Genomic DNA, 13,625 nt, shown 5'->3' on the forward strand with positions numbered 1-13,625 from the left:
ACAGCAGTGTCTGTACTCCTTTATATACTGTTTCTGATTCTTCAGATGGTTTGAAGAAGAAATGCTAAACAGGCTACATTTAAGAGTTTGAGTCTCTCCTTGTTGCAGAACAGATCTGTGTATCTGAAACTTGTGATATTTCACCATTGCCTGCTACTTTTGAAAGCTTTCCAGCCTGTTGACCTAAACTTGTGGCTAATATTCTTTAAGACAGCTTTTTATAGAAGTCAAATTCTAACTTTTTTTAAAGCATATTCCATTTAATGACTATTCATTTCTCTGTAACAGTTGAAACTCTCTTTCAAATAGTGCAAAGCACTGCAATAAGCTTACTGTCTCCATTGTTGTAAAACAGGGAAAAAAGTCTAAAATGGAGACATTGTGATTTCAGGAACAGTATCTAAGAGAAGCTTTTTGCTCAGTCAGGTGGAGAACTTTTCACTTTATTAGGCACCATTCTGAGCTTTTTTATTCCTTCCTTACAATTTTGCAGTTGTATGTGTATTTATGGTTACCAAGTTCGAATGTCTGAAGTGCTGGAACTAAGTATGAAACTTTTTTCCAGTTTGCCATAGTGGATCTGAATGTTTCTGGGAGCAAAGATTGGCCAAATTTGGTTACCTTTGTGATCAGAGGCCATTTATCAGATCTTTCAGATTGTTCAATGCAACCTTTTAATATGAGTCTCACTCTCTCATTGAAATTTGCTTATTATTAGCCACATAAATTTCCAAGACTTGAGAGTAAGTTTGGACTTTCTCTTTGCAGTTAACCTTTGTTCTAATCCTGAAGATAAACTTCAGATATATCGGGATAACTTTGAAAAGGCATATTTGGATTCAACAGAGAGATTTTATAGAACACAGGCTCCTTCTTATTTACAACAAAACGGTGTACAGAATTATATGAAATATGTAAGTAAAAATTCTGTTGTAACTTTGTACTGAATGTGTTAGTACTTAAAATGATTGCTGTTCTACTTTTGCACAGGCAGATGCTAAACTAAAAGAAGAAGAGAAAAGAGCACTACGATATTTAGAAACAAGACGTGAATGTAACTCTGTAGAAGCAGTGAGTATAATGTGTAGAAAAATTGTGTATTTCCTAGTTATATAGTGCTGTAGGTTTTAGTTATGTGTTACAGTATTATTTGATAACACTAAATTGGAACTGTTTATTTTGTGTTTGCAAATCTTAAATTATTTGTTGCAAAAACATGTATTACTTTCCAATCTGGTAATCTACAATTTCTGAAAATGTTTAAATAGTACATGTAGATCAAAAGCTAAAACTGAAAGGCAGTTTTTTATTCAGATTGGCTTTTGTTCTTTCCTTTTGAGTTAGGTATGGTGGATTTTTCCCTATGGTTAACAGTGGATGAGAATCATGTTTGAAAATCAACTGTCAAATCTGTTTGGCTAACGGTTTCTCTGTGCTCATTTAGAACACCTGAAAGAGTTATTGTTCATTGTAGTCAAAAGGAGCAATAGAAATTTCATTAAAGCTGTAATATATTCCCTCTTAGGCTGAAATATGGCCATTTAATATAAAAGATGAGTTTTCTTTTTTTCCTTCCCCTTCTTCCCTCTTCAGCAAGTTTTTTACACAGTTCAGATTCTAGAGGAAGAATACAATGAATATGTCATAATTGTCTGTGTTGAAATTAGTTCAGGAAACAGGTTCTTTTAAATAAATACCTTTTAAATCTGATCATTTTTTGAAGTGGATCAAAATGTGCTTTACACCTTTTGTTAAGCTGTGAGTCATTCATTTTGCACAGGTATCAATTGTAGCCCATATAAAGAGGCTGACAAAGGAGAGATGGTCCTGACATGTACAGGCAGTTTCTGTTCTAGATCTAATGTCTTGTTCAAGCCATCCAGCCTGGTCCAAATAGGGTATGCTGGAATGAGAACTATTCTTAGCTCTTGGATGTATACTTGGAAATGAAGTAGGGTAGTTACTGTTCCAAAAGTGGTGGCTCCCTTGAGAGAAACGAGTAGAAAGGAATACTAAGCTCCTTAGTGGTTTGGAGGAGACTTTGCCACATTTACTAACCTAAACATTTTGAAGAAATATGGTTCCTGTATAGATTCTATTCAAACTGCACGTAGTTTTGTGAGTCAGTGAATGAGTTAATTGTTTTGTAGAGCTAGTTGTTGAGAACAGGTTGGTTTTTGTGTCATGGCAAACTGAAGACACATCAGACTTCAGTTCAGGTGGCTGCTTGAGCTAATCCTGTGTTTAATGTATTTCAGCTCATGGAGTGCTGCGTCAATGCCCTGGTGACATCTTTTAAAGAGACTATTTTAGCTGAATGCCAAGGCATGATCAAACGAAATGAAACAGAAAGTAAGTGGAGTTTCAAGAGCAGTGCAGGGTGAACCCTGCATGAACTGCATAAAAATAGATTTGTGTGTAGATATATCAAATTACTGTTTTTAATAGATGGTGGTAGTTCTTCCTATGAAAATATTATTGCACATGAACAATCCCACAAAAAATTACCATCATTGATTCATACTTTTTCCTATCACTTTTGAAACTGATGTACACAATACTTTAATTTGAATGAGTGAATAGCTCTAATCTTGTTTCAAAGAAAATATTTCTTGCTCTTTTTTCTCTATTTTTTCCTACACTTACTTGCATTATATTTACCAACTCTGGTAAATGCTCCATATGTCTTTACTTTGTCTTTGAGTACTCCAGATACAAGCATTTCCTCTTTGTTTCACCCCACTACCTCTTTACACCTGGGAAAAAAGTGAAACATCTCTTTATAAAAGATTTTTTTTCTGAAAGGCAGAGAGAAAATTTTCTTATTCTGATTATTGATGCAGGACCTGTAGGTCAAATGACCAAAATCTTTGCAAGCTGTTCATGGGGGTTTATGGCCAATATATCAGTGTGAGTATTGAAACTTAGCTCTGCATGCCTCTTGAAAGTTTTCAGAAGATTTTTTTGACTCTGCTGCCAGAATTTGAGAAGTTACTATGATAAAACAAACTAAATATGTCATTAAAATGTTGTAATTCAGGTAGGAAAAATGAAAAAAAGAAACCAAACTGAAATCACAGGTTAATTTTTCTTTGAGGTCTTGGTATCCTGCAGCCAGGGAATATTTACTAATGTCTTCAGAGGTTTTCATTTCTATTGAAATAAGAAAATTGTTTTATGACTTAGAATATTACAGAAAATACTTACTTCTAAAGCCAGCATTTAAGAAAATATTTGACCTCAAAACTATGTCGTACTGATCTGTTCATCTAGCAGCATGATTTCTGGCAATTGCCCAGAGCTAAATGTAGAAAGCAGTGAAACTTCTTATGAGTATATGTTACAGCCTCTGGGAGAATGCAGGAGGCTTATGTAAACACAGAGCTTCAGAAGGGTTCATCTGCCCAAGGACCTTTCTTTAGAAACCTGTTGAGCTATTCCCAGAGCCCTCTCTTGTGGCTGTGGCTGTCCTGTGGTTGCAGGGCACTTCTGCTCAGTCTGTAAGAACTGCTTCAAATGCTTCAGTGAAGGGTGCAGGTGCAGATGGCTGAAACATAATTAAAGACTGGAGCTATGCATAGGAATGGATACATCTGATCGTGTCCTCTGCTCTGCTCTGCTTTGCTTACTCATCTGACTTGCTGATATTATCTGCCCCAAAGAGTTCAGTGATGTTTTCTTTCTTAAACAGAACTGACAAAAAAGGGCTGTTTTGGTGGGGATTTTTGGTTATGAGCTGTGCACATACTCTTATTATGTTAAGTAATATTTGCATGCTGTGCAAAGACAGGAAGGAATAATATTTTTCAACTAAAATCTATCAAAAATATCATAGCTTGCAAACACTTCAGAACTGACTTTCTGTGGTCTTGTTTGCTTATAGTACTGGGGAAGTGAGGCCTAAATTTTATTCCTGAAGTGCAACAGAAATGAAAAGTATGCTTGGCTTTCATGAATACAGAATGAAAGCAGACTTTAAGTGCCCCTGCAACTACTGCATTGATTTCTTTATTCTTCAGTGTCATGATATATTCTGAGAGAAGTTCCAGTAAAATACTCCTTTTGGTTTTGTTACTTTGAAATCTGTCTTTGAAGAATTTATAGGTTTTTGGATTCTGCAGTCCTAGGGATGCAACTGGAGTCTTCCTTTGCTACTGATTCTTAAGAGAAACCACTGATTTTTTTAATATTTATGGCATCACTACTGTACAGAAACAGATGTCGAGCCCTTTAACATACATTTTTGTTTCTCTTTTTCTGCCATCTCTTCCTTCCTCTCACTCTTTTTAAAAGCCTAGATTAAAAGATCCAGTAAAAGTTGAGCATTTTGGACTTTTTGTATGTAAAACAGTGCCATTTGTTATAGCAGATCTAAATTGCACTGAGAATGCCTCCAACTACATTTTTTTCTGGTTCCTGGAATTCAGCCCATTATGAGTTGTCTGTAGTACCATTGCAAATTCTTATTCAATGTTGTTTGTAGTTTCCATTCTCTAATTTGCTTTGTTGTGTTCTAAAAGGATTTCTTTTCTTCTCTATGCTTTTCTATTTGCTTCTGCAGCAGCTGTTGTGGTGCAGATAACGGTAGCATATTTCATCCTCACTGGCGATGGGATCTTGGTGTTTGTTGCTGACAAAAGTAATGCAGAAAAGGAAGCAAAGGCAGGGCCTCTGACTTTTCCACTTTCACAGTAGACATAACATTAAGGAACTAAGTGAATCTATAAATTTTGTTTTCTGACAAAAAAAAAAGTGTCCGTTTGTTCTACTTCTTGAAGCAAAGTCCTTTGCCAAGCTGAGTTCAATTCTCTGTGGTCTCTTTACAACAACCTGGTGACCTTAATAATCCCAGTGTTCTTTGTGGACAGCTTTGTCAAGATGATTATTGATGTTTCAATATCCTCTTTATTTTTTTAAGCAGTACTGAAATATCTTCACAAAAAAGTAGACAAATAAAGCATCACATTTTGAAGTTTTTTGTACTGGTAACTTTCTGAAAAACTAAATAAACTCTTTGGGAAGAAGAGTTCAGTGTTTGCGTTAGTCAGTTTTGGTTACTTCAGAACTTTGCAAGCTTTTATAAAACAAAGCATTGTCAGTGGTATTGAAACATACACAAAGACAGGTGTGTTTGGCTTTAGTTTAAAATACAAAAATGTCTTGAATCCATACAGTTTCTTGCATAAACTTCTGTAGGCTTCCAAATTAGAGACATTCTTGCCAGGGATTTGAAGGCAATGTGTTAGAAACTGGACTTAATCCAAACTGGCATTGGTTCTAGGGGGGGCTTATTCAAGCTTGTGATACTGTATGCATTAGCATACTATATAAGATACTATATGCATAAGCAGGTATTACATTGCAATAAACATACCTTTTTTTGCCTTCAAAAGAATCTTCTTGTGGGACCAGAATTAGAACATTATTCAAGACATCTTTCTTTTTAAGAGATGAATTGGATTATCCGTTCTTCATGTATTTAATGTTCCACTTGAGACATGTCTAGGAGAAATACAGTATATTTGGGTTTTATAGATGTCTTTGACTGGTGGCTTCATTGGTATTTGTATCTTTCAGAGTTGCATTTAATGTTTTCACTGATGGATAAAGTTCCAAATGGCATAGAGCCTATGCTGAAGGATTTGGAAGAACATATTGTTAGTGCTGGACTTGCAGACATGGTAGCAGCTGCTGAAACTATTACTACTGTAAGTGTATTGGGTTTTAGTAAAATAACAACAGGAAAACAACTTTCCAGAAGTTAAATATTCTCTATTTTTGGGACAAATGCATGAATGGAAATAATTTTTAAGATTTGTGTTTAGAGGTCCAATTTTGGTCCACTGGAAATTTTAAATGTCTTTAGGATAACTTTTTACTTTTTGTTTTCAGTTGTGGCTTTAAAAAGGGAATCTAATTGGCAAAAAAGTTATAAATTAAGTGCATGGGTTGTTCATACAACACAATTATGCTAGAATCTTAATTTAAAAAGCCTAATCAATTTTCCCAGAATTATAACTTCTTGATGAAATTTGACATTTACTTTCAATGTAAGAGTGGTTGTTCAGTGTGGAAATTATAAGGGTTTTTTCTCCACTGTACTTTTTCAGCTTTTTATCATCTTTTTTTCCATAGGGTCTAGGAGGCCTAGATGGCTGCAGCAGTTAGGATGTGGCATTTGTCTTTTATTGATCCTTAAAACGTTCTTTAAAATAAAATGTTACTGTATAGTATTAGAAAGTTAGGGGTTTTAAATTTTTTTTTCTATATTTGAAATACTATCCTGAAAGTCTGTGTTTAAGCCTACATGCTGTAGAGCTCTTCAATCCAGAGACTGAAGATAAAATATAAATTCACAGTATGCAGGTTTTTTAGGGTACAGCATTTTTACTAATTAGGAAATCACGTGTATGCTCACCCTGAATTCTGTGGAGCCTTGGTTTTTTATTTGATTTTTGCCTCTTTAGGATTCTGAGAAGTATGTAGAGCAATTGCTCACGCTATTTAATCGGTTTAGCAAGTTGGTTAAAGAAGCTTTTCAAGATGATCCAAGATTTCTTACTGCCAGAGATAAGGTATGTGTTTCTGCTGGTCTTTTGTTCACTGTAAGACTTGTTGCAATTTGTGTTATGATGTCTCCAAAACCCTTGTGTGCATTCACTGTTAAATTTAGAAGCTCTATTAAATGTGCAAACTAAAATATTGATGAAACTTACTACCAATTTAGGAGCTTTCAATTTCTGTTACAGCTGCATAAAGTTGCATATCTTCAGCTTTGTAATGGTGTAGAGCACATCAGAAGATGATATTTGTATTGAGAACTGTGATGTCCAATTCATCAATAATTTGTGTTTGGAATTTACTTTGTATTTGTGTCATGACTTCAGATGTACAACTTGCTCCATGTAATCCCTTGCTAAGTTGTTGTTTAAAGGAAACTAGTATGTTAGTGGAAAAGAGGAAGACGTCAGTTTAGTGGGAAATTGAGTCATAGAATTTGAACTCTCAAACTGAAAAAAGAATCTGCAAACTTTAGGCTAATAAAAAAATTTGAATTAATTCTATGTTACAGTAGTATAAAAAGAGAGAAAACCTTTGCAATTCATATCAGAAATGGAGTGAAGCACCAATAATCTAATTATTTTTCAGGCATACAAAGCAGTTGTGAATGATGCTACAATATTTAAACTTGAATTGCCATTGAAGCAAAAGGGGTAAGCCGTGTAAACTTTATGTGAATCAAGGTTTTTAAAATGTCTCTTCAAAAAGTAATGTTGTGTTTAAAAGGGCTTTGTGTTATTTGCATTATGGAATTTCAGATTGCTTATTGACCTCTGGTAAGACTCTCTTTGTGTGGAAGCGGATCGGTGAATAGCAGCCTGGTTCAACTTAAATTTATTTGTAGTATTTGGGGATCTGTTCTTTTACACCATGAGTCAGTTTGTTAGCTGAAGTTCCTAATGGTTTCCTGGATTACTAATTTCAAAAACCTCAGCTGTATAACTCTGCCACAACTTCAGCAAAGGTCCTGGGGAAAAATGAGGCAGTAATCTTGGGAATAACTGTGGCTGATTAAGGTGTAACCATCCACAAGCTGTTTTCCACCTCCTCTTGTGCCAGTTGTGAGTGTGACCTGTCCAGCTGTTGCATTTTTGTTTCAGTGCAGGATTAACCAGGTTAGTTTAAACAACTTCCAGTAGATTAGGCAGACCTGCGTGACTCAAGAAGAAGGACCATGCTTACAGAGCCTGCTCTGCTAACTCAGCCAAGAGAAGGTAGCAGTCAGTTATTGATTGTTAACATTTACCGTGTGATGTGCCACTTGAGTAGGAACTTGTGTTTATTTAGGTGCTTGGGATGGCTTATATATATGTTTGTCATCTGATTTACTATGAAAACAAAGCTTTTGTAGCTGAGCTGCCAGCTTCTCTTTCCAATTGCTTCTAGTTAGGGGTGGATGGTTATAAATATCTGTCCAGTGTCTTGGTTCATATTCTGGGTTTGATTTTGGATAATGGCAAGCCAGAATAGGGATTAGTCTTTCTCCTTGTATTTATTGGAGGAATGCTGTCACAAAAGACTGGATCTCTGCTTTGTATACTTTGCATAGATGTAGGTAAGATAGAGGAGTTTCTTAGGTATCTTCTAATAGTTTCCTTTCCTCTCAGACCATCCCAATTGATACCTGGTTCAAACTGTTTCACTCCTAAAGTGAACCCAGCCTAGTGGTTTCTTAGAAACCACTGTAATTGTGATGATCTTCTGTTCAGCATTCTTCTTCCCAAGCACTTTGAAGTTGTCTAGATATGCAGCCTGGTTTAAGCAAAATGAAACTTCATCTTGCTTAGTTTTCTGTAACAGCCAAAAGACTTGTGATCTGCTTGTACTTCAAATGGCCTTTAGGAGGGCAGAAGACATTAGCCTGCAAGCTGCTTCATGAATTTGAAAGAAGGACAAGTTGTCTGAGGAGTGTTAGCTCTGTCTATACTAACTGATGAGAGGCTGAAATAATGAGCAAGTAAAATGGATTCTTGAGCTTGCTGTGGGCCCTTAAGTAGCAGTCAGGTTGGTGCCATCTGACTCTAGGAATAGGGATTGGTCCTTGCCATTTGGTTTTATGCACCAGTCTAGACACGGGTTTGGAGCATGACCTGTGCTTGATGAATTTTGAAGAACCACAATCTGTCTACTGTGGCATCTTGTTCAACTTTAGTCTGCATTTAATCTCCTAGCTGTTAGTCCATCCTTCATAGCTGTGATGAAATAACTTTACCCTGTTACTATGTGTTAGATGGGTTGAGTCTGTGCAGTCTGTGAAGTGTGGTGCAGGAGGCTGTTCTTGAGAACTCATTACAGCATACTGAGGAGATGAGTGAAACATTTTACTCTAGCATTTGTTAATTCTTTACTGGAATATTTCTTTTCATACAATATTTTGTTGTTTCACACTGTAGTTTCACCTGTATACTTCATTGTTACAGTTCTAAAATTGTAATTAGTTAAAATAAGCTATGGAAGCTTTCTCAAACTGTTTGGCAGTATTTATTCTTTCAAGAAGAAAGAATCCCTAATTTTTCATTAGTTTAACGAGGATATAAATTCACCACCAGGATCCTTGCCAAGGGGATCAGGAGAGAGCAGTCTGTCTTGTTAACAATGTGACTACTCCAGAATAGCAGGATGCTGTATGGTTTGAAGAAACACTATTCTTCTTTTATCTAGTGTTGGATTGAAAACACAGCCTGAATCCAAATGCCCTGAGCTTCTTGCTAATTACTGTGACATGTTGCTAAGAAAAACACCACTAAGCAAAAAACTAACCTCTGAAGAAATTGAAGCAAAGCTTAAAGAAGTGGTATGTTTTTGCTTTTTATTTCACAATTATTTTGAAGAAGGAATTTATTTGGTTTAAATTATTTCCTTATGTGGGTCGAGGCCTTGATCTTCAAAAGCAGTTTTGTGGGGTGTGATAGTAGAGAAAAGAGTTTATTTTGTTATGAAGTGTGTGTGTGTGTATTGAATATTGTAAATCATTCGGTGTTTCATGTCTTCTGTGTTGGTTCACAAAATTGGTATATTAAATTAATGCATATATTAGACTGTAACATATTACAATAACTGATATTTGTCTAGAAAATAATACAGGGGATTTTCACATACCTGTGTCAATGTCTTCTTTGATTTAAGATAATTTCTTGATGTTTGAAAAATTAAGAAATTGAAGGTGTGATATTATGAAACATTCATTGCTGATGCCTATGATAGTGCTAACACAGTTGCTCTTAAGGCAATGTCAAGTAGCCTTTCTCTAGTCATAGTCTGCAGCGCCATCAGATCAGCATTGAGACTCGTCTGGCTGACAATGCAAATAAATATGTTTAACTCTGTTTTTGACAGCTTTTGGTACTTAAATATGTACAGAATAAAGATGTTTTCATGCGATATCACAAAGCTCACTTAACAAGACGTCTGATATTAGATATATCAGCTGATAGTGAAATTGAGGAGAATATGGTGGAATGGCTCAGAGTAAGTAGCATCACATCTCTCTTTGGTTGTGTCTCATGCTTGTGATTAGTTAATATTCCACTCTTGAACTTAAATATCTTTCTTGCTTAGGTGAGTTTTATCTTTAATAGCAGGCCCCTCAGGGCATCTTAATACTTCCCTTCTATCACAGTACTTCGTGGAAATAAAACTCTTTAAATCTTCTTTAGTAGTGCCAATGACAGATTTTAAAATATTTCACATACAATTATCTAAAGGTTTCATATATTCCATATAAGCAAAATGCAGTGTACTTATTTAATTATGTAAATAATTTGAGATGCATTCTAATTTTGAATTTTATTTGCATGCCTGAAACATTCCTTCAAATTTCAGAAGTCATGGATTCTTTAATGCATGCATATGTTCTTCAGCACTTGAATTTCTTTAAAAGAATCACCATATGCCCTTAAGGGATAACTACTTATGATTTATGCAAAAAACCCTTTATATTGTATTGCAGATTCACTATTACTGTAAAGCGATGATACCAGTCTCCTTCTTTATGCTTTTTATTTATTCGAGCTTATTATTTTAAACATAAAATTTTTGTTCATTGTTTTCTGTGTCATATTTACTGTTCTGTTTATGTAGGAAGTGGGAATGCCAGCAGACTATGTAAACAAGCTGGCTAGAATGTTCCAGGATATCAAAGTCTCTGAAGACTTGAACCAGGCCTTCAAAGAAATGCACAAAAATAATAAGCTTGCTTTACCAGGTATTGTTTTCAAATTATTTGCTACTTTTTATTTCTCTTAGTGAAAAATAGCTCAGTTAAATCTTAGGTTAAAAATAATGTCAACTGCAGGTTGAACACAGTCTCCATGGCTCTGTTGCCCCTAGATTGGAATTGTCTGTAGACCCTGCTTTCTCCTGCAGTTGATATTAGAGCTGTATCACTCTGTGAGTTGTTTTGGGTTTTTCTTGTCAGCAGTAGATAAAGATTCCCTTCGCATGTAGACAAATTGCAAGCAGGGGCTTGAATTGGCATCAGCCAGGTGAATGCCTGAACTACCTCCTTTTATGCCCTCATCATTCTTCTAGTGCTCCATGCTGTGCTCCTCCTTCATCTGCCAGCAGGAGAGCTGGATGCATACTATGGAGAGCATAACTCACATTCTGAGATTGTTTCACTGATGAGAGAGGGTGAAGAACGTCAAGGATTGGACCTGCCATGCTGAAAACCCTTGATAGTGCTTATAAGCATCAGCTGTAAAGGTGCACCAGTGTTTAAGGAGCTTTGCAGCAGCAAGAGAAAAAACAGGTTTTGATCAGTGCTGCTGGCAGAAAGCCAGTGATGCATAGAGTGCCCTAATGTTTAAGTGGGTAGACACCCTGCAACTTTCTGAAAATTCAATCCTTCATAATTGTGTTGAGAGTAGGAAAAAAACCCAAAACATTTTGGTTTATCTATCTGTTACCCCTGGAGATTCATATCATCCAATATCATCTTACAGCTGACTCTGTGAATATTAAAATTTTAAATGCTGGTGCCTGGTCCCGAAGTTCTGAAAAAGTGTTTGTCTCGCTGCCCACGGAATTAGAAGATCTCATCCCAGAGGTCGAAGAATTTTATAAAAAGAATCACAGTGGTAGAAAACTCCACTGGCACCACCTCATGTCCAATGGAATTGTAAGTGTGTAGTTTTCATTGTATCAGTCTTAATGACTGCACTCTCTGTGTATTTATAACAGTAAGAAAGCTTGTGATTCAGACAGGCTTATAAGTAAAATGTTCATCCTCTTCACAGATAACATTTAAGAATGAGGTTGGCCAGTATGACTTGGAGGTTACAACATTTCAGCTGGCTGTGCTGTTTGCATGGAACCAAAGACCCAGAGAGAAGATCAGCTTTGAAAATCTTAAACTGGCAACTGAGCTCCCTGATGCAGAACTTAGGAGGACTTTATGGGTATATCCCTTTCTCTTGAAACAGATTGCTTCTTGATTTTTGTGCTCTGAAATACTGGATTAGTATTCTTAAAGCACTGCCTGATAACACTTTCAAATGTGAACGCCTTTCTTGGTAATTAATCAGTTGTAGTGCTGGCTCCTTGCACTGCTGCTGAACACACACAGCCTTTACAGTGACATGTTCTCTCTACCCAGTGTTACTTCACAAACTTTTGGACACTGCAAGAATTTTTTGACCATATGCTGTCTAAAGCAGAAAGTTATATTTGTGTATTGTCTAGTAGGCTTGGTCTAACTCTAGGAAATTAGTGCCACCTGGTAAATGTTCCTTAGAAGTAAGTTCAGTGTTTGCTTTAGCAGACTACTAATTATTTAGCTCATGAATAAAGAGAGAAATCACGTAAGTCAAACTTGACACCACTTCTGTAGCCATGAGTTTGTGTGTTTTACTACTTTGTATGATTTTGCTTATACTAACCCATTTCAGAAGGAGATTTGGTAAACCGTGTCCCCACTCTGATATTACTAGTTCCAAACAAGGCTATGTGGTTCCCTCACTACAGTCAGTATTGCAGTGAATTATGGTTATAGAAAGTAGTTGTTTCCATTTAGAAAGTCTGGTGTTTTATTTTCATTCTTTCTCCCCCTTCCCTTTTCTCTGTAGTCTCTTGTAGCATTTCCAAAGCTGAAACGTCAGGTTTTATTATATGAACCTCAAGTCAATTCACCCAAAGACTTTACAGAAGGAACCCTCTTCTCGGTGAACCAGGAGTTCAGTTTAATGTAAGATGATGTTTGAAAAGTAAAATAACAATGTACTGTTTTCTAACTAAAGGAATTCACTTTAACTTAACCTTTGTTCTTGAACCTAGACACATGCTTTGCTGCCTTGCACTCACTTATTTTGGCAATAGTTATGCTTCAAGTAGGTGATTGGACTAGATCACCTCCAGCAGCCCCTTCAAACAAATGTTTCTATAATTCTAATTTTTGTGAAATTAAATTTCTTACACACTAAGGGATGAAGTGCAAAATTGGAGGCTTTGCTATGTTCCAGTTAGCAGTAAGTCCATAAAATTTCATGGAAGACAGCCTCTAATCACAGTAGTGCTGTATTGATTATTATACATACACACAAGTTCAGAAACAATTATAAGTTAACAAAAAGGAAGTGAAGCTGCTTAATGATGTGGTGTGCTGTCAAGAGCCAGGATTTTTGGTGTGGCTCTCCCCACAGAGGAGTGTCTTTATTTCTGTGAGAATTGCAGTGCTCTTTTATTGGTGCTTTGAAATCCTTTGAGCACAAGATAATACAAAGAGAGAATGTCTAAGTGATACATACTACGTTCAGTGTGGTTTACTTGCTTCTACTTGCCTCCATTCTCAATGTCTATGATGAGAACTGGCTCCTTGCTAGGAACCTCAGATTCTGTGCCTCATTCTCAGCAGCAGCTGGACATCTGGATCTGTCGAGAAAGGGATAAGTGACGAATCTGCTTTCCTGGGGCTTAGTTTGTTGCCCAGGGCCATAATGCTTATTCCTGTCATCAGGATTCTGAACTTTGGGAAATGATGATAGGACATGAGAGAAGACACAAGCTGTAGAGAAAGTTTGTGGGTCACCACTGAAGAATGTCATCACCTTTCTTTGTTGCAATAGCTG

The 13,625-nt window shown here is 36.2% G+C and overlaps 1 protein-coding gene across 1 annotated transcript in view; it reads left to right on the forward strand.

Annotated features, from left to right (window-relative positions):
* CUL5 (cullin 5) overlaps positions 1 to 13,625 on the forward strand; it is a 31,863-nt gene that overhangs the window by 13,000 nt on the left and 5,238 nt on the right. Inside the window, exons 6-17 of the mRNA XM_005482554.4 lie at positions 769 to 914; positions 991 to 1,071; positions 2,259 to 2,352; positions 5,578 to 5,708; positions 6,468 to 6,575; positions 7,150 to 7,214; positions 9,223 to 9,355; positions 9,898 to 10,029; positions 10,642 to 10,765; positions 11,505 to 11,680; positions 11,799 to 11,960; positions 12,627 to 12,745. Coding sequence (XP_005482611.1) covers positions 769 to 914; positions 991 to 1,071; positions 2,259 to 2,352; positions 5,578 to 5,708; positions 6,468 to 6,575; positions 7,150 to 7,214; positions 9,223 to 9,355; positions 9,898 to 10,029; positions 10,642 to 10,765; positions 11,505 to 11,680; positions 11,799 to 11,960; positions 12,627 to 12,745 — 1,471 coding nt within the window. The remainder of the gene's footprint in view (positions 1 to 768; positions 915 to 990; positions 1,072 to 2,258; positions 2,353 to 5,577; positions 5,709 to 6,467; positions 6,576 to 7,149; positions 7,215 to 9,222; positions 9,356 to 9,897; positions 10,030 to 10,641; positions 10,766 to 11,504; positions 11,681 to 11,798; positions 11,961 to 12,626; positions 12,746 to 13,625) is intronic.

Source organism: Zonotrichia albicollis, chromosome 2 (assembly GCF_047830755.1).
Source record: "Zonotrichia albicollis isolate bZonAlb1 chromosome 2, bZonAlb1.hap1, whole genome shotgun sequence".
NCBI classification, from domain to species: Eukaryota; Metazoa; Chordata; class Aves; order Passeriformes; family Passerellidae; genus Zonotrichia; species Zonotrichia albicollis.